Genomic DNA, 24,852 nt, shown 5'->3' with positions numbered 1-24,852 from the left:
AAAATTACGTAAATTATTTTATTTTCTATTTAGTACAAATAGTTCCCAAAAACACGCAACACCAATCATAACATCACTCATCTGACGGAAGTTCGTTTGACCCAACAAGCACCACTGAATTTTCATGTGCTTCATTTGTGTTTATAATTCATCTCGTGCTCGGCAGTGAAAGGAAAACATCGTGAGGAAACCTGCATGTGTCTAATTTCAACGAAATTCTGCCACATGTGTATCCACCAATCCGCATTGGAGCAGCGTGGACTTATGTAAAATATGATATAAAATATATTATGACTTATTATTATATGCTCCAAACTTTCTCTTCAAAAAAGGAGAGGAGGCCTTAGCCCAGCTGTGGGAAATTTACAGGCTGTTAATGCTAATGCTAATTAATCTTGGCTGCGCTGTCGGCGCAATTTATGACATCGACATAATTTATGTAAATCACTCAGCAGAAAGCGGTTCGTAAAGATAGGGAAGACATTTTTCTTAAATTACATTTAAAACTATTATAATTATTAGCACCGATAGATTAGAGTACCGATCTCATATGAGACGGAAGTAATTTTCATTTCAAAAACGTTCGAGTAGTATTCCTTTCACCCGGTGACGCCATCCATGTAAGGTAGAACGGCCAATAGGATTATCAAAACAAGGTAAAAATAAATTTAAATACAATATATAACTTTATATCTTACATAAAGTTAAAGATATACTTGGTGGTAGGACTATGTGCAAGCCCGTTTGGTTAGGTAACATCTACTCATCAGATATTCTACCGCTAAATAGCAATAATTAGTATTGATGCGTTCCGGTTTAAAAGGTAAGTGAGCAAGTGTACTGTAATTACACTACACTAGATACATTTTTAGCCTCCAAAATTGGTGTTGTATTGGCAATGTACGTGATAATTAATACTTCACAGTACAGGGTCAATGTTTATCCGATCTATTTTAAATGAATATAAAAATAATAATAATCACAGTCCATAGTATCAACACTGGCCCACATTAAAGTTGAGTATGAAACAAATAAAATATACTTAGTATCTGGATTCAATGTCCACAAACGAAGTCGAAGCAGAAGTTATTCAATATAATGACACGGAAAGGCAGAATACAATCGTCTTCGCTGAAAGCTATTACTGTCTCATTTTAACTTTTCGTTTGATATTTTAGTTCGTTTCCATCCTTCTATAATATTTGATTGTGCCTTTGTTTGAAACGATCAATCATAAATGTTTTTAACTCCATTTATCTTTGAGTAACGGAAATAATGGCGCACTTTTTCAAGTCTTTCATATTTAGACATCACTAGTGATCAGATATTCATATTTAATAATCGAAGACAGCTTGTTTGTATAAAATCAGAGAATATATATTGTCTGAATAAAAAAATAATTTTCATATTTTTTTTTTATGTGATAGGAGGCACCTGATGGAAAGTGACTACCACCGCCCATGTACATCAGCAACACCGGGGGGCTTGCAGATACGTTGCCGGCCTTTAAGGAAGGAGTACGCTCTTTTCTTGTAGGTTCCTAAGTCGTATCGGTTCAGAAAAATCGCCGGCGAAAGCTGAGTCCACAGAGAAAATTTCTATGAAAATGTCAATAAAAATGTAAATGAGCGAGGCAGAAAATGGCTTAAAAATTATATAATACGTGTTTATAAAGTTGATATAAATGAGATTAATACAACTCGATAATTACTGTATTAATTACGATTAAAACTTTAGGCTATAATTATAAAATGTCACATTAAGTTAAAGAAACAACTTTTAGGTAATGTCGAATGTATTTTGATATTAAAAAAATGTTTTTAAGTTATTAATTCAGAATATGAGTTATGTATATATAATACTATAATGTATAATACTTCTTCCTAGTCCAGTTTTCTTTTTATTGAATCGATGCGGCTTACAGTAGAGTGACCTGAGTGCCTTCAAACGAGGCGTGAAGAGGTATCTTGCGAGCCGGCATGGCGAGGGTGACTAGTGCAGTTCATTCTTACTGACTGTACTAGTCGTCTTCGCATTTAGACTCCACTTCTACTTACCATCAAATAGAGTGGACTCATATGTCTACCCGGAAAATATATATTTAAAAAAAATCGTCACGTAAGGAAAAAGCGTTATGCCTCCTTTCAAGTGACCTTTCCCCCTATTTCTCTTCTCATTGTCTTTCTATTGTATATCGTTTTATTTATTTATGTTATTGTTTTAAAACGTGTGATTGAGAATGATTAAATTAAGAGTACCGTGTGGTATTCTTGTGGTAGCCAACGCAACGTTGTCCCAAGACACCACTCTCTACTAGCTTTCATTCAACTTGCAATATATGTAAGGGGGAAATCTTCCAAGTCCATTTAGAAGCACATATCTTTAAGCGATTGAGTTGAAATTTTGTGTACACGTTCAGTTTGGATGACAATTCATGGTTAATCGTGTGACGTCATTCTAAATCCTGCATGGCGGAACACCCAAGATGGCGGATATGTTTTTTAATTCATTCATATAAATTGTGTCAAATGTGAAATTATATTATAAGTTAACAGTCAATGTTTTAGTGTAAAAGTTTATTTTTTTTCTTTATGTAATAAAATAATATTTTTTTTTTTTTACTTTTAATTTATTTGTTTATAAAACTATAAAAGGTAATCTTGACTTGATTACAAACTCGCTAACATATAGATTCCAAATAAAAAATGAACATCTAAATACTATATAATAATTGTTAACAGTTTTTACGACGTCAAGAAAAAGTAAATAAAAAGCGCGCATAAAATAACAAAGTACACGAGTCGTTCCAGTGATGACATGCCTTCTAGCACTCTAGATATAGGCGACCTAGATACCTAGGCACGTTAATCACCTCGACTCGGTCGTGTCTCCTAGGATGATCTCTGTATATCATATTTAGGTTACTAACTACTTGCGTCAAGGTAAACATACTGATTTTTTTCTTCACACAAAATAAAGTTAACCTAACCTAAGTCCGGATGTGTACATTTTAGTTTTTAAGTCAATGTTTGTATAAATAATAATTATATGTATTCATTTAATTGATCTATTTAATTGGCGGTCTTGATGGTAGGACTTCGTGCAAGACCGTCTGGGTAGGTATCGGTTACTCATCGGATATTCTACCGCCAAATAGTACTTTGTATTACTTGCTCATATTTATTAAAATCTTCGAATATTCACAGCATTATATCCAATTAATCGCATTGAGAGTAGTCCCCATTAAAATATTAATTACAAATTAGTTTTAAGTGTTATCCATACACCAAATTGTCATTAGCACTTTGTATAATGGATCAGTAGTTTTAGAGATATTATACAAAGTAAGAAAGTAAAAATATTATATAGCGTGGTAAATAAGGTCGCTACAGTTGATTTTTCTGATGATACAAGTATACGGACGAGCATATGGGTCATCGAATGGTAAGTGGTCACCACTGCCTATAGAAAATGGCGCTGTAAGAAATATTAACCATTCAAATCATGAGTGAGCCAGTGTAACTACAGGCACAAGGGACATAACGTCGTAGGTCTCATAATTGGGGTCCTAAAGTTGGTGGCGCATTGGTGACTTAAGGAACGGCGAATATCTCATATTATTACATCACAGATGCCTTTGGACGGTCGTGACCACTGACCATCAGGTGACACATATCTCCACTTGCCATTTCATAAAAGAAAGAGCAACTAGTGAGTTTCTTGCCGGTTCTTCTCGGTACAATCTACATTCCGAACAGTAGCTTTAAACCTGAATAAATAATATTTTGATATGATAAAAACAAAATCAAGAGGTAATTACCGATCTTAGCCCGATAAGAATTATAATTGGCGTTCTCGTTCTTCAAAAATGAACACAGCTGTTTGTAGAAAGAATAATTAAATCTTATTACTACATCTACAAATCAAACGACGTTTGAAATTACGTAATGCAAACGAAACACTATCTTTCCCGGTTCCTCTTTGATCGTTTGAAAAAACAAACTCGCGAACCATTAGCATTGGTAAACAAGACGAACGATATGTACATACGAGGAACAGGTAAATGGCATCGAGTATTTGAAAATAGAACATTGGGGAGATCGTTGATACAATTATACTGCTGTTATAAATGGTTTTTTTTTTAATAAAGAAAAGTATCTGCTGAGCAAAGGCCTTCTGTCGTATTGGTTCATTTTGGTTAGTTACTAGTGACGATATAATTATTATTACCAGACTAAATTTGTGTGCAACGTCACTTTGTAACATTTTGTTGAAACACGTACGCAAAAATATTACATACATCACGTACACGAACATAAAACGCCAAAACACTAAAAATATACTTGGCTACGTCACCATCTCTAAGAAAATCCTGAAAATTATTAGAGTGTAGGGTCGTAAATCACTAGTCCATACTAAGGTAAGGGATAAGGGATCGCAACATCGAAATGGCCATCTGAAACAGAGACATTGTTTGTGAAGCTGACTAAATCCGAGTGTTCTCTTTTCGGATTTTACTTCGCGTAAAATTCGTCTACGAGGATCCTAAAATGCATGAGAAAAGGAAAAGAAAAATAATGAAAGTTGAATTTGGAAAGAGTTCGCTTATTTGTGTGAACTAAGAATCTGCCGGTCCGATTAAAAAATATATATTTGCGTTCGATATTTATTGACAGTGTACGAGGCAATCAAATGCGTGAGTCAGTAATTTATAACGGACACGTGGTGTGCCTTCAAGACCAGAGATGGACTAAAAGTGTTACAACGTGGAAAGGACCGGTAGGCAAGAGGAAAAAAGGAAGACCTCGTAAAATATGGGAGGATGAAATCATGCACACAGCGGGACCAAATTGGATGCAAACTGCAAAGTCGTGAGAGGATTGACACAAATTGGAGGAGGCCTTTACCTGCAGAATGGTTCTTGCAGACTAATTCAATTAAAAAAAAAACTAATTAAAAATACGAACACTAAATAGTATAAATATTAATATATAGAAAACTCTAACTATTAACTTCTAATACTCGAATGTTTTGTGAGAAATACAGGCTTTTTTTATTTTACTGTTTATTTTTTAACGTTTACCACACGGAGCAACTGATTTAAATATATTACACTTATATATAAAATTAGTTGTCGTCTACAGCTTCGGTCGCGTTTAAGGGATTATTCATCAAGAGTTAGGCGTTAAAAAGCCTATGTCTTTCTTTGGAATTCAAGATAGCTTCAACGAAATTTATTTAAATTTGGTTCTGTGGTTTGGCCGTATAAGAGCAACCGAAGGACAGACAGTTACTTTCACTATTTATATGTACACTACTATTACATATACCACATAACGTACGTACTATATGTTTGTAATAGTAGTAATACTATATACTTAGTAATTAATTTATTATTGTGATACATATTAATAAACCTAAATAGCAAATAACTAAATACTTACAACAGCCAATTTTTTTTAAATTATCATGGTTATTTTTATTACTAACAGTATTTAGAACGGTATATTTACCATGTTTTTAATTTTTATTTGGTGGAGCTCGATATTTCGACATTATCTACGAACGTCTTGTTCACGAGACTGGCGTTTGCGGGTAGATGTTGACGGCATTAGAAGTGTCCATATCGGACTACCTCCTTTCTCGTACGTTTGCTGCGTAAACACTGGTTACCACTACCAGCAAACAGCCAAATTATCACGATAAACGTGGTTAAATATAGAAAGAAATATAGTTACTAGACTTATTAAGAAAATATTTCGTTGTTTGAGGTATTCGTCCCGGCAGGGAATAATCATTATTCTTTCTCCTGTTATTATTATTAACATAAATTCGTTTTTGCTAATCAAAGACTCCTTGCAATTCGGATTTTATTATTATATCGTTCTTATATATATTTATGTCATATTAATCCAACAGCAACAACAGTGAGCCCAAATGGCCCAGTGGCTAGAACGCGTGCATCTTGACCTATGATTGCGGGTTCAAAGTCAGACAAGCACCACTGATTTTTCATGTGCTTAATTTGTGTTTATAATTCATCTTATGCTCGGCGGTTAACGAAAATATCGTGAGGAAACCTGCGAAATGTTTGTGTATCCACCAACCCGCATTGGAGCAGCGTGGTCTAATAAGCTCCAAACCTACTCCTCAAGGGGAAAGGATAAGGTCTCCTTAGCCCAGCAGTGGGAAATTCACAGGCTGTTACTGTAATTTAACAGAGTATCAATATTATAATATTATTTTTTCTATTTGTAATGTGTTATCACATATCAAAGTTTGTATCAAATGAAGATTCGATAGAAGAACAAATGTGCTGTGGTGTGATTTTGATATAAAACAAAGGTTTGACATAATACAATAAATTAAGTCTTTTCAGTACTATTCTATTAATATTTATTCAAACTTGACATTCAATATGTACTGATCTGGTTTAAAAAAGTGCCGGTGGTAAATATACAGAGTTTGAATATATTTTGAGACCCATAAACGTAAAGATTTGTTGAAATCTCAATAATATGACCCATTCATCATTTCTATAAAAGTTATGTAATATATGTTACTTGAAAATCTAACACATTTAAGTCTAGACTCAAAGCGGGAAGCGTTGCTCGTGTATTAGGCTACACAATTTCCTTTCGCCTCTTTTCAGTGAAGATTGCTATGAGCAAGTCCTGACAGCGTGGAATTCAGTATCTAGGTTCCAGTTGAATTAAATAATGGTTTCGGGGTATGTTAAACATTTAATTTAATATTCTATACAAAAACGATATATTTTTTTAAAATCATTCTTCCAAAATGGGGTCATTTTATAAATGCATACTGAATTAAATTAAGCTACACAAGATGAAAATTAAATGTGTATCTTATTTAAAATTATAAATTATTTATACAAAGTACTGCACATACCTACTGAATAAATCTCGTAAGTTTGAATCGGAGATTGCGAGTTCAAACCCGTGCCCGTGAAAGTACCCCGAAATTTTCCTAATTTAAAACAATTATATCGAATAAAAATATCACTTCTGTACCAGAATGCAATGAAGCAGCGTGGTTGAAAAGTTTCAGTTTTCTCTTATTAATAATAAGGCATACATTTTTTATTCTTTCCTAAGCAGTGTAAACATTCGCAGGTTGCTCCTTAGTACTCATACTATGCGATATTACATACTATATATCACAGGCTATGTTCTCGAGTTAATAATGAAAATGTTTTGTCATGTTTAAATATACTGGCTTAGCGTTTACACGTGAATTTAATATTACACTGTTGCTTGGATGGTGAATATGAGTAGGCGGTGTATTGATGAGCTTAAAGTGTTTATATTTATTAATATTAACAAGTATTTGGTTGGTCTTATGATAAATAATTTATAGGATGTTTTAGTGAACAAAATATTTTATATATTTATTTATTAACTATGGAAATTCTAAATTACGTAAATATAAATATATAATAGTAATTATAATAGTAAAAATAACTTCCAGCTTAACTTCGAATTTACCTATTTATCTCTAGTCTGAATTATCATTGGTCGGTAGCAGTCGATGACGTAAGAGACGACCAATGAGCGTTTAGTATTAAGACAAATTAATTCATCTGAATTGGTAAATAATTTTTGAAATTGACATTTAATATACGAGGTAGTGTTGTCAAGAGTAGCAAAAGTGTGACCAAATCTCAAATGAGGTGTCAATGGTTTAAAATACTTTTACGAGATTTGATACACACATTCTCCTCGTAACAGGTGCTGTTAAATATTTACAAGAACATATATAAAATAACTGTTGTGTTTTTATGATTTGTTCGTTACGAACTTTTTTTTCAAGCCGGGATACAATAGTTTACGTATATTGGACATAGTTATTTATGTATTTATTTATTTATAGTTGTATTATGTGTTATATAATACATGCGGTATAATTTTGAAGTGATAACTTCTTATGGGAGAGTAAACCGTTTCGTTACGTAACGCGTTACGGCGCCAGTCTGCACGGCTTCCCTTTCTTTTACGCATACGGCGATTAGTTTAAGTTATCACTTCTGTCGGGCGTCCCGAGACCCATTCACGCGTATTTTTTTATTCACAATTTAATTAATTGTATCCCTTCACACATTTAATTTACAACCAGTCCTCTTGCCTGGAAGAGATTACTGATTTAGCTAAGGCCACCTGTTGTACCTCAAGTAACTTTTGTTAATCCAATTGTTAAATTTAGTTTTAAGTATCGGTAACCAATAATGAATAAATAAATCATAAATAATAATACTAATTGCTATTAGTAAGTAGCTTATATTGTGGTACCTAGCCAGGTGGGCTTGCACGAAGTAAAATGTATGATAGAGCTTATGTAATATAAAATAATATTCAATATATATTATTTAATTTACAACATCCACAGGCGCACAGTTACCCGTGCCTTTTTTACATTTTACTTTTATACTTTTTGGCGTTTTTATATTTTATTATTTTTACTTAAAATATATTACTAGCATACTTTACAATTACTGATTACTTTTTCGCACACCAACTATAGTACTAAGGCAATATCCCTAACGCAAGTGTCTACAATAATTGGAAATGCATACGAGACTAATATTCTACGAAAACCCGGCGCGCGTTGTCTTTGTCTGTTTTAACCAATTGTCAAAACAAAGAAATAGTATTAAAATCTGTTGTGTCAACTTTTATGCCAAAAAACGTCAAAGTCAGTACAGACACACCAAATCTATTCAAGTATATTTACTGGGTGGTAAGGCTTTGTGCAAATCCGTACCACCTACTCATCATAATATATTCTAACGCCAAATTACAATGCTTAGTATTATGTTCCGGTTTGAAGGGTGAGTGACCCAGGGTAACAGCGCCGATCTCTATGGGCAGTGGTGACCACATGTCATCAGATGGCTCATTCACCCGTCTGCCTATCCATATAATAAAAAATAGTATATTCATTCACAATAAAATTTATATTACAAATCATTATAACTTTCCATTTGAAATGAAACGTGTTCAAATAAAAATAAATTGAAAATTGAAAATAAATACGGTAGCCGTTATTGAAGTATAAGCAATTCTCAAATACACTAGAGATCTAGAAAGAGGCCAAAACTCAGATAGAGCGAGACAATATTCTTACAAATTAATTTTCTGTGTTCACTCGGAGGAGGTATCTACTTTATGTGACGTACGGGTGTTTTTGAGACTTGATTTTTATATATTATATTATATAGACAGCAGTTGATTTTGACGCAATAATCTATATATATATATATATATATATATATATATGTATAAAAGCGAAATACCACTCAGTGATTAATTACGAAATCTCAGAAACAAAACACACACTACAATCTTATAATTTGCAGGTATTGGCAGGTAGGTTCTTTATAGGGTGTAGACCTCCATTAAGAACGAAAGAAAAAAAGGATTTTACGAACCTCCATCCCTAAAGGGGAAAACGGGGATTGGAAGTTTGTGTTTTATAAATTATGCGCGGGTAAAGCAGCAGTTACAGCAAGTATAATTACATTTTATTTTAAGTTATTTTCGCGCGTTACGAAGAAATTATGATTTTTATGATGCGCGGCCAGGTTGACTTAAAACTGCAATATGATGAAGTTTCTCACTAAACAGCTCACTGAGTGTCAAGTCGCTCGAAATATAACTTCATACCTTATCGTATTTTATAATGTTTAATTTGTTACAAATTTTAAATGTGAATGTTTAAATTTGTAAGTGTTCCAGTGATGCTGAACAAAGAAGAAATTACTTTATATATTTATAATTTTATTATTAATAAGTAGATTATTATTATTTTTTTGTAATGAATTGTTTCATAGCAATTAAATACTATTTTTAACTTCTCACGTGCGAAGATAACGTACATGCACCGGTTTTAATAATAAAATAATAATTCAATAAAAAACTATTATTTAGATCAAAATTTGTAAAAGACTACATTACTGAAGTCAAAAGATTTTAAGGGATAAACATGATCATTAAAAATTAGGTTAAAGTGAGAGTTAATGATATCTTGATCACAGCTTATGCAACAAGAACCGAATGGCGAAAACACCTTAACAGAAGATTATTGGTTCAAATTATGAAAATACATAATTAATGAAAACGTTATGAAGAATGATGAATTCATGAAATAATTAACTATATACATTAAATATAAAATAGGTAGTCCGAGGCAAACGGGACACCTGATGGTAACATTTCTTACATTGCCTATGTGCCTTGGGAACACATTGGCAAGATGTTATGACCCGTGTGCCTGTAACTACAGTGGGCCACTCACCCTTCAAACTGGAATACAACATTACTTAGTAATGCTGTTTGTTGGGAGAATATTTTTTATCCAATGAGAGTGCGCTCAAATATGTAAAATTGTGTTTATCTGTTTTAATATGCGGTGTTGAAGGGAGTCAGGAGGAAAAATGTCGAATCAGGCAAACTAAGCAAATATTCATCTTTTATTCTAAGGTAATATTTACAAAGGTTATTTATATTTAAAGTAATTACTAAAATACTCTTTTCAGTAACAGACACTTGCGGATTTTTTAAATTAAATAGCACACTACTGCTCATTTATATTTATTCAATCTTGAAGGAGAAAAACACCCAGTAATTTTACATGACGTGCGTAGAGGGATGGAGGAGAAGAGGGCGACTTAAGAAAACATGGATGGAGTGTGTAAGGAGGTATGTTTATGAGAGAGATGGATGTTAGCGAGGAGGATGGAAATATAAGACATGCTACGCCACCCAAATATATTAGGACATGGTTAGGAAAGAGAAAATTTTGTGCAACCCCGTTTGGTTTGGGTACCAAGTACCCAGTCTTTAGGCATTACATATTGTTAGGTTTCATTTTGAAGTTTGTGTGATAGCGTTTCCACGGGTACTACATAGACATAGCATCTCAGTTCTCAAAGTTCGTAGGGCATTAGCGATGTATAGAATCGATTATATTTCTTATAATTCCAATCACGTCTATGGCTGGCGATGACCATTTACAATCATATGCCTATATCAGCCTATTGAAAATAAAAAAGTAAATGACTTAACATATACTTATGAACCATATTTACCAAATATAAAAAATAAATTTAATAAGTATTATAACAGAAAAAATAATTCAAACAATACTTGAAATGAAAACTAGATTGACAAATTGATCCAAATAGGTAAATATCTCTCAATCTATCAACCAAGAGTTCGACACTAACAAACACACAAATACTGCACATCATCTTATTTAAAAGTACTACCGTGTTTGGCAAATTATATTATTTCTTCAGCGATGAAAATGGTTATGCAAGAAGTAAGGAACCATATTAAGGTATAAATATTTGAAAATCCCAGTCTCCTAGCAAAGAATCAATATATTATTTTTCGTTAGAAGTTCCGTTGAAATCTGAATAGGTTTTCTTTAAAGATTTTGTGTTGCAGATTAATGCTTTTACAGTCACTCAGGCATTTTATGCTGGCCTTTATATTTTAAGAAAGATTTTTATTAAATATAATATTTTTTGCAACTGCACAATTTTTAAGCCGTTATTGTGACTTAAAATACTTTAAATCAATTAAAATTTAAAACTAGTAAATGATCACTCAAATCGAGTTCCTATCAAAAATACAAAATTACGCTGAGGTATTACACTTAACTACGGACAAAACAAAATCTACAGCTAATGTAGAAATGGAAATACAAACCTTGAAGAGACATCAAGTACAACTCCGTGGACCTTTTTGTCTAATTTGTAATTTTTTTATTTATAGTTTGAGAAATAAAAATTCGACATAAAAACATTGTACGTAAACTCGATATGACTGTTAAAAGAATAACTGAGGTAATTCTCATGTGTTCAGCTCAGTTATAGATTATTTCAGCAAATATATTTTTTAATAAACTAAACTTGTTTTGTTTATTTTACTCTAATGCATCAACTAATCTTTGTTAAAAATTGTAATTTCAATCTTAGATATTACAAACTACAAGACTCAGATCTCACGGGCTTACGAGATTAATACTTCGAGCTTTGAACTGAACTTGTTACAGTCAAGCGAGTGGTTTAAAATCTTCTTATCGAAGTAAAAACAAGCTTACATTTATTTTTATAATATTCTGTGCAATATAATTATATCAGGATAATTCAGTGAACTAACAAGAAATAATTAAAATTTAATTTCTCAGCAAATTCTCAGATCATAATAACAACACAAAAAATATCCCAAATTTTTTTATACTTCAGTATAATTTATTTACTTACCAGATATCCACGTTCCATTCCACCGAACGGGTACCAGTTCATCTGTCAGTAAGTCTTGTATCTTCAGCCGTCTGCCTTTCACCCTTGGCCCCTCATCTGGTGGTGTCAAGAGCACCACCGATGTGACTATCAGCGCAAGAACGGCCACAATCACCAGCAGCGCGATGAGAATACCCCGCCAGTTTCGTTGGTTGGGACTACCTACCACCAGCTTCTGGAACAAGGATGCTCAGATCAAATATTGTACGATTTCCTTAATTATGTCTTCTTGAACTAACACGTTTGCAATTCTCAAAGAATACTACGTAGAAAAATAATAGTGCACGTGTGTGTGTGTACAAACACAAGTATGTATAATCACTCTCGTAATCCGATGGGACGGAAAATCTGACACGACCGGAAAATAATCAGGCACAGGGCCGACTACCGACATGCTTCCCGAGTGTAAGCACTGCTTTATGATTCCGACCTACTGAGAATATTTCGATAGGCACCAATATTGGCTTACCCAGAGGCTTGATTCGGGTTTTCGCCCAAACTTCAGGGTTTGCCCCCTTATAAGTTAACGAGTTAGTACCATGTAATAATTATTTTCGCAAAACTCTAATTAAGCATATTGATAATCCGAAGTTAAGAAGCAGACTTAGATTACTCCTTTATAGAGTGTCGCACTACAGAAGAACAAAAAACGAGTCAACTTTATTGTTTTGATGTGTGTGACAGCCGAGCTTGACACTCGCCAAACGTCACCCTACTTTACCAGTGTGCGTGGACTTATTGGGTAACTGTTGGCTACTATTTTTTTTCGACGCGTTTCCACCTATGACGGTATATTTAAGCATATAAATAAACAAAGAAAGCAGAAACTAAATATTTCGAGTAAAAGTCACTTCCAACAAGAAAAAACTAGTTAAATAAAGTCTGTCAAGATAAACTCGTCCACGAGGATTTGTTCGTACAATTGCGAACGACTACAGTTTTATCTTAATGTAATGTACTTATGTAATATAGTTTCGTCGTGTTTGTCCAAGCGGAAATAACTTTTAGCCCATACAAATTTAGAAAGTAATTGTCAGCACGATCCGGTGTAAACCGGTTCTAATAAATCCATACATGTCGAGTTCACAAGGGATATGCAGGAAACTGCCTATCTATCATGACCCGTAACAATGCTTGACTGTATGGCGTTATAAATCGATTTAAGCGTAACAAGATAAATGGTCGTTTTAAGCGAACGGGATGCAAGGAGCAGAGATTTCAATATTTATATATGCAGTAAAGTATTGATATATTTAGCCTTCATAAAATTTATGGAATTTAACATTTCAGCTTTTTTGTATGTATCTTCGATAGTTAAACGATTTTGACAATTCTAAGAATTTTTTTTATTGAATAGCTCGAAGATTGAAACTTTAATTATTTAAAATAAATTGTACCCATACGGGTTTGATTAGATTTAATTAGTAAGATTAGACAAATAGTGAATTCATCACATTTTCTATATATTATCTTCAACATTTGTGAATTTATACATTTCTTTTTTATTAAAAGAGCTACATTTGTTTACATTTAAATAAAACGACCCGTAATGGTGGAATTAGTATGATACAACCATTAACATATAGTTTTTATTTGTTATACTTATTATTTAAAAATAATTTATACACTGATGAGATCGCGGGTTGAGTAACAGACACACATAATAGATAAACAACACTAAGTGTGCGAGACATATTAAACATTGAAATTTTAGACCGCATAAATAGTCTTAGGAGCGTAAAGTAATCAAATATAAGGCTAAAATTTTACTTGCGTTTTTAAAAGACATAAAAAGTAATTACTTAACAGATGATTGCGGGCTTACATTCGGGTGAGTTTAACTTTGATTTGTTTAATTTGTTTTTATAATCCATATTGTTTTCGATGGTGGAATAGTATGGAAGGCTCTATCTGGGTAGGTATCACCCACTCATCAGATTCATTATGTTTCAGTTTGAGGGTGAGTAAGCCAGTGTAACAAGGGATATAACATCTTAGCTCCCAGAGTTGATGGCGTATTGCTTATCTAAGGAGTGGTTAATATTTCTTAGTGTCAATGTCTTTAAGTACGATAGGTGGTGATCACTTACAATCAGGTGGTACCCATTTGCTCGACCGCTTAAATGTATTATAAAAAAAATATGTGTAATATAAAAGATGACGATGTGTTTTCCCCCCCACCTACATTGGAGCAGCGCGATGGAATATAATTTTCTCACTACGAGTAGAGGTCGTAAATTCATTTTATTCACTTATACTTTTGAAAGTTAAACCATATATTGTTACACACAATCAGACTCACGTAATAAAATACGATAACGCCTAATAACAACCAGAATATGACATTTCCAAGTATCCGAACATGGCCGTATCTGAATATGACACCCCAAAGGCTATTCCGCTTCTAAACTCAACCATAACCCGACATTAAGGTTGTTTCGCGATAACGATACGCACCAAATCTTAGACCGCCAACATACCGAACGACGTATATTTAAAACTGGAATTATAGCCCGTTGATTTAAACGCACGTATGCTATAGTTATTGGACATGAAATGGGGTTTGATATAAAAAGATAAATTAAAATAAAATAATAAAAATAAGTTGAATAATATTTAAAATTGGAAGACAGTTTGTGAATTGATCCACTTTATCGAAAGAAGACGGTGGGACTTTCCATTACTTTCCTCTAACAGCCAGTAGCACTGTAAGAGGTTACACAACCCTACCCTTTGATACAAAGTTGTGCAGTTTGGCGGTAGAAGATACAGTGAGTATCTACTCCAAGATTTTTATTCGCGTCAAATGATATTGTTTTAAACATTGAAAATTAATCTTGATCTGTAACAGACATATATGTTATCTGCATTTTGGATCTTTGATGTAAAACAACGTTTCTTTTTTTTAAACGTTTTTGTAGACCCAGTAGCGTTTATGTTTATTTGAATATTTGTGTCGGAAAACGCGCAACTGGACAAAAGGAAGATTGAAGGCAAAAATTAACCTAATGGAAGAAAATACTTAATGATATGTAGGTAATTACCTTTTCTTGAAATATCTCTAATGTCTTACATTTGCAATACTATGATAACACTCCTTGGCAATTAATATCTTTAAGGTAAGTTTGCTTATAGATTTATTCACTCACGAAGGCTCGCCCCTCCACTCTAAGTTCTGAGTGTATGAGGTGATGACACAAAGGAAACTATACAAATAGATTGTATTTGTTAATGAATGTCATTATAGTGAAAGTGAAGTGTCTCACGTCTATAAGTGAACAGATCTGTACATAACATATCTATCAATTAAACAAATACAATAATAACATCACAAGTAACAATTCAAAATTTAAATTAATTGAAATCATTAATATTTTTTTAGTGTGCGGTGTTCCTTATATGTCCTATACTCGCATACTTTACGCGTTGTAATTTCAGAGGATACTTTGCATCTTGTATATTCCTTACAGCTAGTTTAACAGGCAATTTATTTTTATTGAATTTATGTAAGTACTTGAGCCTTATTTTTATACATTTTTCAATACACGAGGCGGTATTTTTAGATGTTATACAAGTTTCTTGTACATTATGATGGTGATATGATAATTTAAGCCTTTCAATTCAGTTTTAGTAGCTCTTCTTTTGTTTAATCAGCGGTGTGCTGTTTTTTATTTTAAAACAGCAGTTTATAAGCGAACCTATAAATATATAAGTATATAAATATTGGACAACATCACATACATTACTCTGATCCCAATGTAAGTAGCTAAAGCACTTGCGTTATGGAAAATCAGAAGTAACGACGGTGCAACAAACACCCAGAGACGGTTACAAGACACGTCAATCTTAAGTTAAGATTATGGTTCAAATAGCTGGTAATCATCATTTCGTTTTTATGAGCTTAATATGTATTTGTTATTCATACCGTCAGACGTAGCTAAATCTATATTGTATTAGATTCTGATACGTGTATTCATCAATCTTCATTGAATCCACATGGCCCTTGTGTGTGCCCTATGTCCCAGCAGGGGGAAATTTAAGGGCTGTTATTTATTTATTTTTAACCTGACATGATTAATTAAGAATTTTAAAGATGTTATTTACATATATTTTGATGGACAGCAAACTAAATTCCGCCCGCAGGTAAAGACCCGGAGGCAGATTTAAGGCTATCATAATCTGTACACTGGTGTATATGCAAAGTTCCATGATGATCGGTCGAACACTTGAAACATTTTAATACTGGTGAAGAAGGTTTGGAGCATATTCAACCACGCTTCTCCAATACGGGTTGGTGGAATACACATGTGGCATAATTTCGTTAAAATTAGACACTTGAAAAGAGTAACAAAAAACAGTTATCATTCGCTTCTATAGCATTTTAGGATTATACAGCTATGTTACATACAAGTAGGTAATATGACGTGGCCATTAACAACCCAACCCTTGAAGCCATAGATCATTTGATACAAAACCTATTATTGCAGGGTCATGATGGCGAAATTAGGAGTTCGATGCGTATTCAAATACTGGTTGTTGCTCGTCTGCTGCGCAACTAAAGGAGGAAGGATTAACGGTATTAAAAAACTTAATATATATCTTCGGACGATTCCGCGTCGATTGGTAATTATCATACATATACGTATAATAGGATTATATTTTAGAGATTACTTCTTATAAGGTATTGAGATAAAATATAACATACATACGTATTTATACATATTTTTTTTTTACTTGAAATAGGTTACTGGGCTATATATATGGTGGAATTCTTAATTGAAACAGTACATTGAACTTCAATGACATCGCCAATACCGCCGAACTTGGCAACTGAGATATTAAGTCCCTTGTACATTAGCTCACTCACACACTCAAATTTCACCTGATACGCAATAGTATTGCTGTTAGGCGGTATAATATATATTCAGTTGGTGGTAACTTCCGGTATACCAAGCTACAATTACAAATAATAATATCATAGCTTTTTAAAAGTCAAAGATATGCGCCAACGATTATGCCACATTAATCCTTTTCAAAATTGCATTTATTTGATGATCCTAATTACCTCCGAAATTATTAAAATATGAGATATTAATATGTGTATATTTTAACAACTAATGAGACATATAGTTTATATATCGAACATATGCGTTAGTAATCTCATAGGAATCTATATACGTGATATTAAAACATAATATTTCATACTAAATATATGTTATAAAAGGCCTGAAAATGTCCCAATATTGAGCTAAGACTTCCTTTGAAGAGGAGGTTTGGATCTTAATTCACCACGCCGCTCCAATTCAGATGGGGTGCGCTGAGCAGAGCAGAGCAGACCAGAAAACAAGAATAAGTATAGCTGTTTAGCAAAAGAATATCTGAGGAGTGGGTGGTACGCCCCCACGGCCTTGCACAAAGCCCTACCATCAAGTAAACTTTCGTCAACAACGTCGATTATTCATACAAAATTGTTCCTTGTGTCAGAACCAAATTACCAAAGGGTTGGTACGGTAATTGATCATAAAACCGACCGCGGCGCAAAACCGAATATTACATAAACGTGACGTTGCGAAATACAACGACATTATATTTCAATTTCCTTGAAAGGACCTTAATGTCCTTGAACGCGTAATCACTTCTGTGTGTACTCTGATACATAGACGTACATACATGTTGCCATCACAACCCATCTGGCAGATAGGTTAGAAATTCATGAATATATAAAAATAATAAAGAATTTTGTGAACAAAAAAAAAATACCATTAACTATATAGTAGACGTACGGCGGTGGAGGTGAGATCATGGTCATGAGATCATGATCATATGACAGCGTCATGCACCTTGCCGTCACGTCATACGTTTCGGTCTTTCCCTCGAACCGTGCCAATAGAATTTTCACATCAAAACAGAATAAATATTATATTTATAGTATCAGTGCTTACAGTCGAAAGCGATCATTTACCATTAATTAGCAATTGACTCGACTATCATTCTAAAATTTAAAATAAATAATAAAATACATTATAATTACAGACCACGAATCGTATCATAATCAAAATCAATCACTAATGTTTTGTTTCGACGTAAAAACCACAAAATTATTCAATCATAAATATTCCTGAACTTAATCACCCCAAATGGCAGCTCTAATAACTGTTTTTGTCGTTTAAATGATCAATAGTTTGATGGAGAAATTCTCGGATTAATTAATTTCGTTATAAAATTCAACGTCTAACGAAAATAGTGCATTATTATACAATGAATCTCAATTACAATCGCATATGAACGTTAATATTCACTTCAAATAGCTGATTACTAATTAAACCTTAATGAGATAATGATAATAGAATAGTTAAAATTATTAATTTATTTATTCGTAATCGTACTGCCGTGTCTATATACGAGTAAATAGACTTCCTCGTTGGTCTAGTGGCTAAAAATAAGGCTGCAGATGGCCTGAGGTCGTGGGTTTACCCCAAGTTGGGCTGATAAAATATTATTCAGCTTTTCTATCGAAAAATTCTCAGTAACAACCCGGCTGGAAGTGGGTTCAGTCCGATGACTCGCTGAACATGTAAAGCCGTTGGTTCCTCGTCTGAACTCTTTCTGGTCGTGTTGGATTTGCCGCCCCATCGGATTGTGAGAGTGAGCGAATAGATAGTGCACCTGTGTCTGCGTACCCGCTTATGGACTCTAATATGTCCTGCGTGTTTAGCTGGTCTCCCTTGAGATTAGGTCAGGACGACATCATCCATCAGAGAAATAGATAAAGATAAAACAGTATCCTATTTCTCTTCTGTTTGTCGACTGTCTTTTATTTTAACTGTTTGATACATAATATGATGAAGATACTTAAATAACTGTTAGACACGTGCAAATTAATATATATTTCCTTAAACATCAACAGCTATTTTGGTCGACTACAACCACTGTGCAAAAATTCCTAATATGAAAATTAAAAAAAAAAATCTCTGCATTGCTTAAAATATTCGAGTATATTCGGTGACCTTCTCATAATACAAACTCATATGAACATGCTTTCAAATTATATGCAACAAAATTAATTATGCTTTGTGTTTAAATACCTTCGCTAATTTTTCAATGACCGAGCATCCACACGCTTATGCTTAAACTAAATGCTTTAATGCATAAAGGAACTTGGTGAAATGTTTTTGCAATATAATTTGTACTTTTGGCACTGTTCCTTCTAGGCGCAAACCAGCCTATTTAAGTAAGGCTCACTAAGCTGTCCGTTCCGTTTTCGTATGAGTTGAATTCATACAAAGATCCCTTTTAAGTATTTGAAAATTGAAATTGTCAAAAGTATTTCTTAGCATATTCTCTTACGTTATAAAATAAACCTACATTCCAAAGCCGTCTAAACCGTTTTAGTTGTGCGTTGATAGATATCAACATACTAACGAGACAAAAGTGAAATCAAAGATTGATGAGCTAATCTAATCGCTTACTTATGCCATCAAAAAATTGTCCAGGCTTCGATAGAATATTGTTTTTCTGAATTATTACATTTATATCGTAATGTTGTACAAATAACTTTATTGTTTTACGTGCGTATGTCAGTATAGCTGCCAATCAGCAAGTTTATCCAATAACTTAAACAATCTTCGTAACATTTCACACAAGTCACACAAAATGTTAATGAATCATAAATAGATGAGATGAGATGAGAATAAAAAACGGAAAAGCTTTTTGTATGACTTAATATAGAAATTACATAATATCCTTCGCAAATATTACGAAGATAATAATTTTATTATGACGCAATTTTCAAATTTAAATATATCGACAAGTAAACCAACGTTACGTAAATATTTCAATTGACATGCTTTTAATATTTCAATTGACATGCTATTGTAATACTATTTAAAACATATAAAATGCTCGTTATGTTAACGTTCCGAAAGGCACCTGTGGCTGTCGAATGGGGTTAGTGGAATGATGTCATAAAATACATTTAGTGTGCTTTACAAAAATAGTAAAATTTGATGTCGGCTAAGTGTATTTACACAGAGGGATTTTTCGTTTCTGTAATGTTATAAGATTAGAAAGAAATATCTAAATTCAATATTTAAATATTGAATATAACTTATTATATTCAATATAATATATAAATATATATTAATATATTTCTAATAGTATAAAACAAAGTCACAATTTGTCACGTTCTATATTAACGCTAACTTCTTCGTGAAGACTCGACGGATTTCGATACAGTTTTCACCAATAGAAAGGGTGATAAACGAGAAAGGTTTCTATACATATATTTCTATACATAATCTACACATAGATATGACGACGTTTTATCAAAAAATAAATATCGTACACTTATATGGCTAACGCTGGTTAACTCTTAGGAGATAAATCAAAATAATATTCTAGAAAATTGTAGTACTAAAAAACCCACAGAAAAGTCCGCTATACCATGGGTTTATTGTCTATGGTACACTCATAATAACTAATTTTATCTACTACAGATTCATAAATAACTAAAGGTTATTTGCGAAAATATTTTCTCAAATTAATTATTAATTCTTATTCCGATAAATGTGTAAACCTTAAATATATTTAATATCGTTTAAAATTATATTTTTCGAACTTGGTCGTAGGGCTTTTGCAAGCCCGTCTGGATAGGTACCACCCACGCATTAGATATTCTACCGCCAAACAGTAGTACTCAGTATTGCTGTATTCCGGTTTGAAGTTTGTGTGAGCCAGTGTAACTATTGGCACAAGGGACATAACATCTTATTTCCCAAGGTTGGTGGCACATTTGCGATGTAAGGAACAGGTAATATTTCTTACAGCGCTATTGTCTATGGGCTAACCACTAACCATAAGGTGGCCCATTTACTCGTCCGCCACCCATATCATAAATAAAAAGATATCACCGATTCCAAATTACGCGCAAAATTATCTATTTACTCGGACAATATTTCATTTATGTCATACTTATTTAAACTAATAAATAAACGTTATAAAATAAAGTAATATACCTAATTAATATTACAGTAATGATTATTGAAGTTAAATTTCTTATTAAGTTTAAATATTTACTAAATTTATGTAACGGGCAATGGTAAATGTAATATTATACTAAATTAAAATAACTGTTGATACGCGATCAACATCTCTCGTAAACATTGGCACCGCGAGAAATATTAACCAGACATAGTATCCAAGATGTCATGTACCTTGTGCCAGTAAATACATGCTTTGCAAGGAGTCTCTTTTTTAATGACGATATACTTAAAATAATAACATAAGACAATTATAGCGCGATTAAAAGAACTATTAACGCCATCTATTAACAACAAATTGAAGTAACTGTTTTATTAACAAACATGTCTATTAATATTTATTTCAATGATTTTCCAAATGAGGTTTTATTAAGTCAACGATTCTTCAAGGAATTTGAGCGTAATAAATGTACCTTTTCTAGATATAATGGTTGTGTTTTTAATTACATTTTGTAAGCATTCATTTCTTTGTTTGTTCGAAGCTAATAATTTATTTGTGTTTTATATTACTTTTATTGGTGTCTTCTAACACTTAATGAACATTTAATTAGGTTTTATTACAGCTTAAAATATAAATAAAAAGTCTTTTTTAATGGAATTTTAAGATTTTAAAATAAATTAAAATATACTTCTATGACATCAAAGGCTATTATAGAATAATTACATTAAGCTATCGGTATAATGAAAAAGGACTCTGCTGGAGTCTTGAAACTCCATCAGAGTCCTTTTTTAAGTCCTTTTTTAAGACGTTTGGACCTGGTTTTGAACTCTCTCCTGTCGTATTGACGTCTCATCGGATTATGAACATAAAGTGGACCTGTAGTTGATCACTCAATTGTGCTTTATAATATTCCAAGCACAGTTAACCATGTGAAATTAGTCGTGGAAAGTACCTGTCAGGAGAACATTGAAATAACGGTAGAACCTACGAATACTACGAATAATACGGTACGATTAGGTACTACTTACCCGAGATTTGTATTACAATCAAATGTATATATACTTATGTATAATGTATATTAATATCGATAAACATCTCCTTTATTAGAAACTCAACAGTTAAGCTTGAAAAAAGAAAATTAATTTGACAGATTCAGTCACGTGTAATCTAGCTACGAAAGAACCAATCGCGTGTTTTACACGTATTACCAGCGTTTAAAAATCTTTCAGCGTAGAATGTCATCCGATCATTACCGCTGTCTGTCACGACATCTACAAGAAAACGAGGGATGATGGCACAAATTAAGATAGGCAGCCGTTAACTTACAAGTGGCCATCAACACGGCTAAGCTGAGACGACTTAACAAGTTTATATTGCGTTTACTTAGAGTAATGGTATCGTATCATAAAAGAGTTGTTAATTATTATTTAAATAATAAAACGTAAATTTATTAAAAGTAATGATATTCAAAGTACAATAGTTCAAAATAAAATTTTATTTATAGCCTTTATGAAATTTATAAATCTTCAATACAAAACTAATTTTATTGAATATTTGCAAGCAAGGAGATTTACCACTTCACAAGCCGTCCGCGGAAGCCGCTGCTCATAGTACGCGAAACACTTACCACTATTTATGACATTGGTTCCACATTTCTAGTTAAATTTCGTTCACCGCCATATCTAAAGTTAACACTAAACGTTAAAACTTGCAATAAAATAGAGAATTATTGGAAAGGAAAGCTTTTTTTGTGATCTGAATTTTTTTTATAAAGCTTTTACATTACATTAACAGCCTGTAAATTTACCACTGCTGGACTAAGGCCTCCTCTCCCTTTGAGGAAAAGGTTTGGAGCATATTCCACCAATGCGGGTTGGTGGAATACACATGTGGCAGAATTTCGTTGAAATTAGACACATTCAGTTTTCCTCACGATGTTTTCCTTCAACGCTGAGCACGAGATGAATGTGTTTATAACACAAATTAAGCACATGAAAAGTAAGTGGTGCTTGCCTGGATTTGAACTCGCAATCTTCAATCTAAGATGCACGCGTTCATTGCAATTCATTATTTTTTATAAACTCATATAACCTACGATGTTCGCATCTCTAGACGACACCCATTATTGAGCTATTGGGTGCAGTTGTTCCTGTAATATCTAGCTTTCAATTTGTTATTTGTGCATGTGTGTTTAAGTACGTTCGTGAATCATTTCGAACACGATGACATTGACTTTAAGCTAATTTCATCCGACGTAAAATTGGATAATGAACTCATATAATTACGGTCGTTTTAATACGATTACTCATTTTACTTTTTATCAGTGAATAATAGAAACAACAGATTTATATAGTCTATAGTCAATAGCGTTAAATGAAATGTTAATAAATTAGATCACTTAGATTCATTTATAAGTAATTAGGAAAATTCCGGAAAACTTAGTAGGGCTTAATTTTAAATGGAAGATCAATCATCAGGAATCACTTTTAAAGTCAATTATGGTAATGGTGTTTATTTTATTATTTGTTATATACTCTCAAGATGTATCCTGAAGTAAGTTTTTTTTAAAATTAATAATAGACTGGCAAATAGGCCAGACCACCCAACGACACTAGCACTGTAAGAAATAATTAGCCACAGGAACTAAGATGTTTCAAACCGGAACACAACTATTGTGGCTATTGCTGCCTGGCGTAAAAATATGTATATAAATAAATTCTAAAAAGTCCTATAACGTGAATTATGACGTCAGACATATAGAAAAGCATTGTGGTACCTTTTTCTAAGTCCTTTTTCGAATACATGATATTATTAGTTTAAAGTTCTATAAAGCTAGACGTAGATGTATAAAACGTGATGTCTTAATGTTATTATAACTGTATATATATTTTTGTGTTTATTTTACTGTATTTAGATTACTACCACTTTTTAATTTTCCTTTTTTTCATTTATATTTTAAGCCTGTGTTCTTTCAAATAAACTGTACTTTTTTGCTTTTTTTATTTCTTTATACTTCAGATATAAAAATAAGACTCGAATGAGCTTTATATGGGTTCGTAGTTTCCATTTGATTTGTTGTTTCAGTCGTATCGCTGTTGACACAAATACCTCAAATGCGAACGAAAACATCCTTTGTTTAGGAGTAACAGAGCTATGAATGTTTTGGATATGACATAATAATATTTTAGTGTTATATTAGGAAATTACGTAGTAGTAGGTTATTTCGTATTTTAATTTTGAAACTTTAAAATATTGAATTATTTTTTTAACAACTAAACAAGCACAATGCTTACTCATAGGTATTCATAGTCAATTCGATATCATATTATTCAACATCATTCGCTTTTTACATGCACGGAAAAAATTGCCATATTTCACTGCGTCCCATCCAGCTCAGGAAGGTAGTGTGCTCGTGTTTTTGTGGTGTGTTTGCTTCTTATCGTTCTGTTTCATACAGAAGAAGCTAATTGTTGATTTAAAGGAAAAAGTAAGCAATGGACAAACACTAAAATAAAAAAGTAAGCAATGGATAAACAATATTACTACAA

The 24,852-nt window shown here is 32.7% G+C and overlaps 2 protein-coding genes across 3 annotated transcripts in view; one reads left to right on the top strand and one right to left on the bottom strand.

Annotated features, from left to right (window-relative positions):
* The window catches only part of LOC113403513 (zinc finger protein 93-like), a 122,954-nt gene that overhangs the window by 1,466 nt on the left and 96,636 nt on the right, over positions 1 to 24,852 (top strand). The gene's annotated exons all lie outside the window — the stretch shown is intronic.
* Positions 1 to 24,852, bottom strand: part of LOC113403500 (inactive dipeptidyl peptidase 10) — a 196,724-nt gene that overhangs the window by 95,063 nt on the left and 76,809 nt on the right. Inside the window, exon 3 of one of the 2 annotated variants that reach the window (XM_026644076.2) lies at positions 12,287 to 12,497. In XM_026644076.2, the coding sequence (XP_026499861.1) occupies positions 12,287 to 12,497 (211 nt within the window). Of the gene's footprint in view, positions 1 to 12,286; positions 12,501 to 24,852 lie in introns of both variants that reach the window. The other variant, XM_026644075.2, reaches the window with a different exon arrangement.

This window comes from Vanessa tameamea, chromosome 25 (genome assembly GCF_037043105.1).
Source record: "Vanessa tameamea isolate UH-Manoa-2023 chromosome 25, ilVanTame1 primary haplotype, whole genome shotgun sequence".
Taxonomy (NCBI): domain Eukaryota; kingdom Metazoa; phylum Arthropoda; class Insecta; order Lepidoptera; family Nymphalidae; genus Vanessa; species Vanessa tameamea.
The sequence above is the reverse complement of the archived record's forward strand: the minus strand, read 5'-3'. Positions and strand labels throughout refer to the sequence as shown.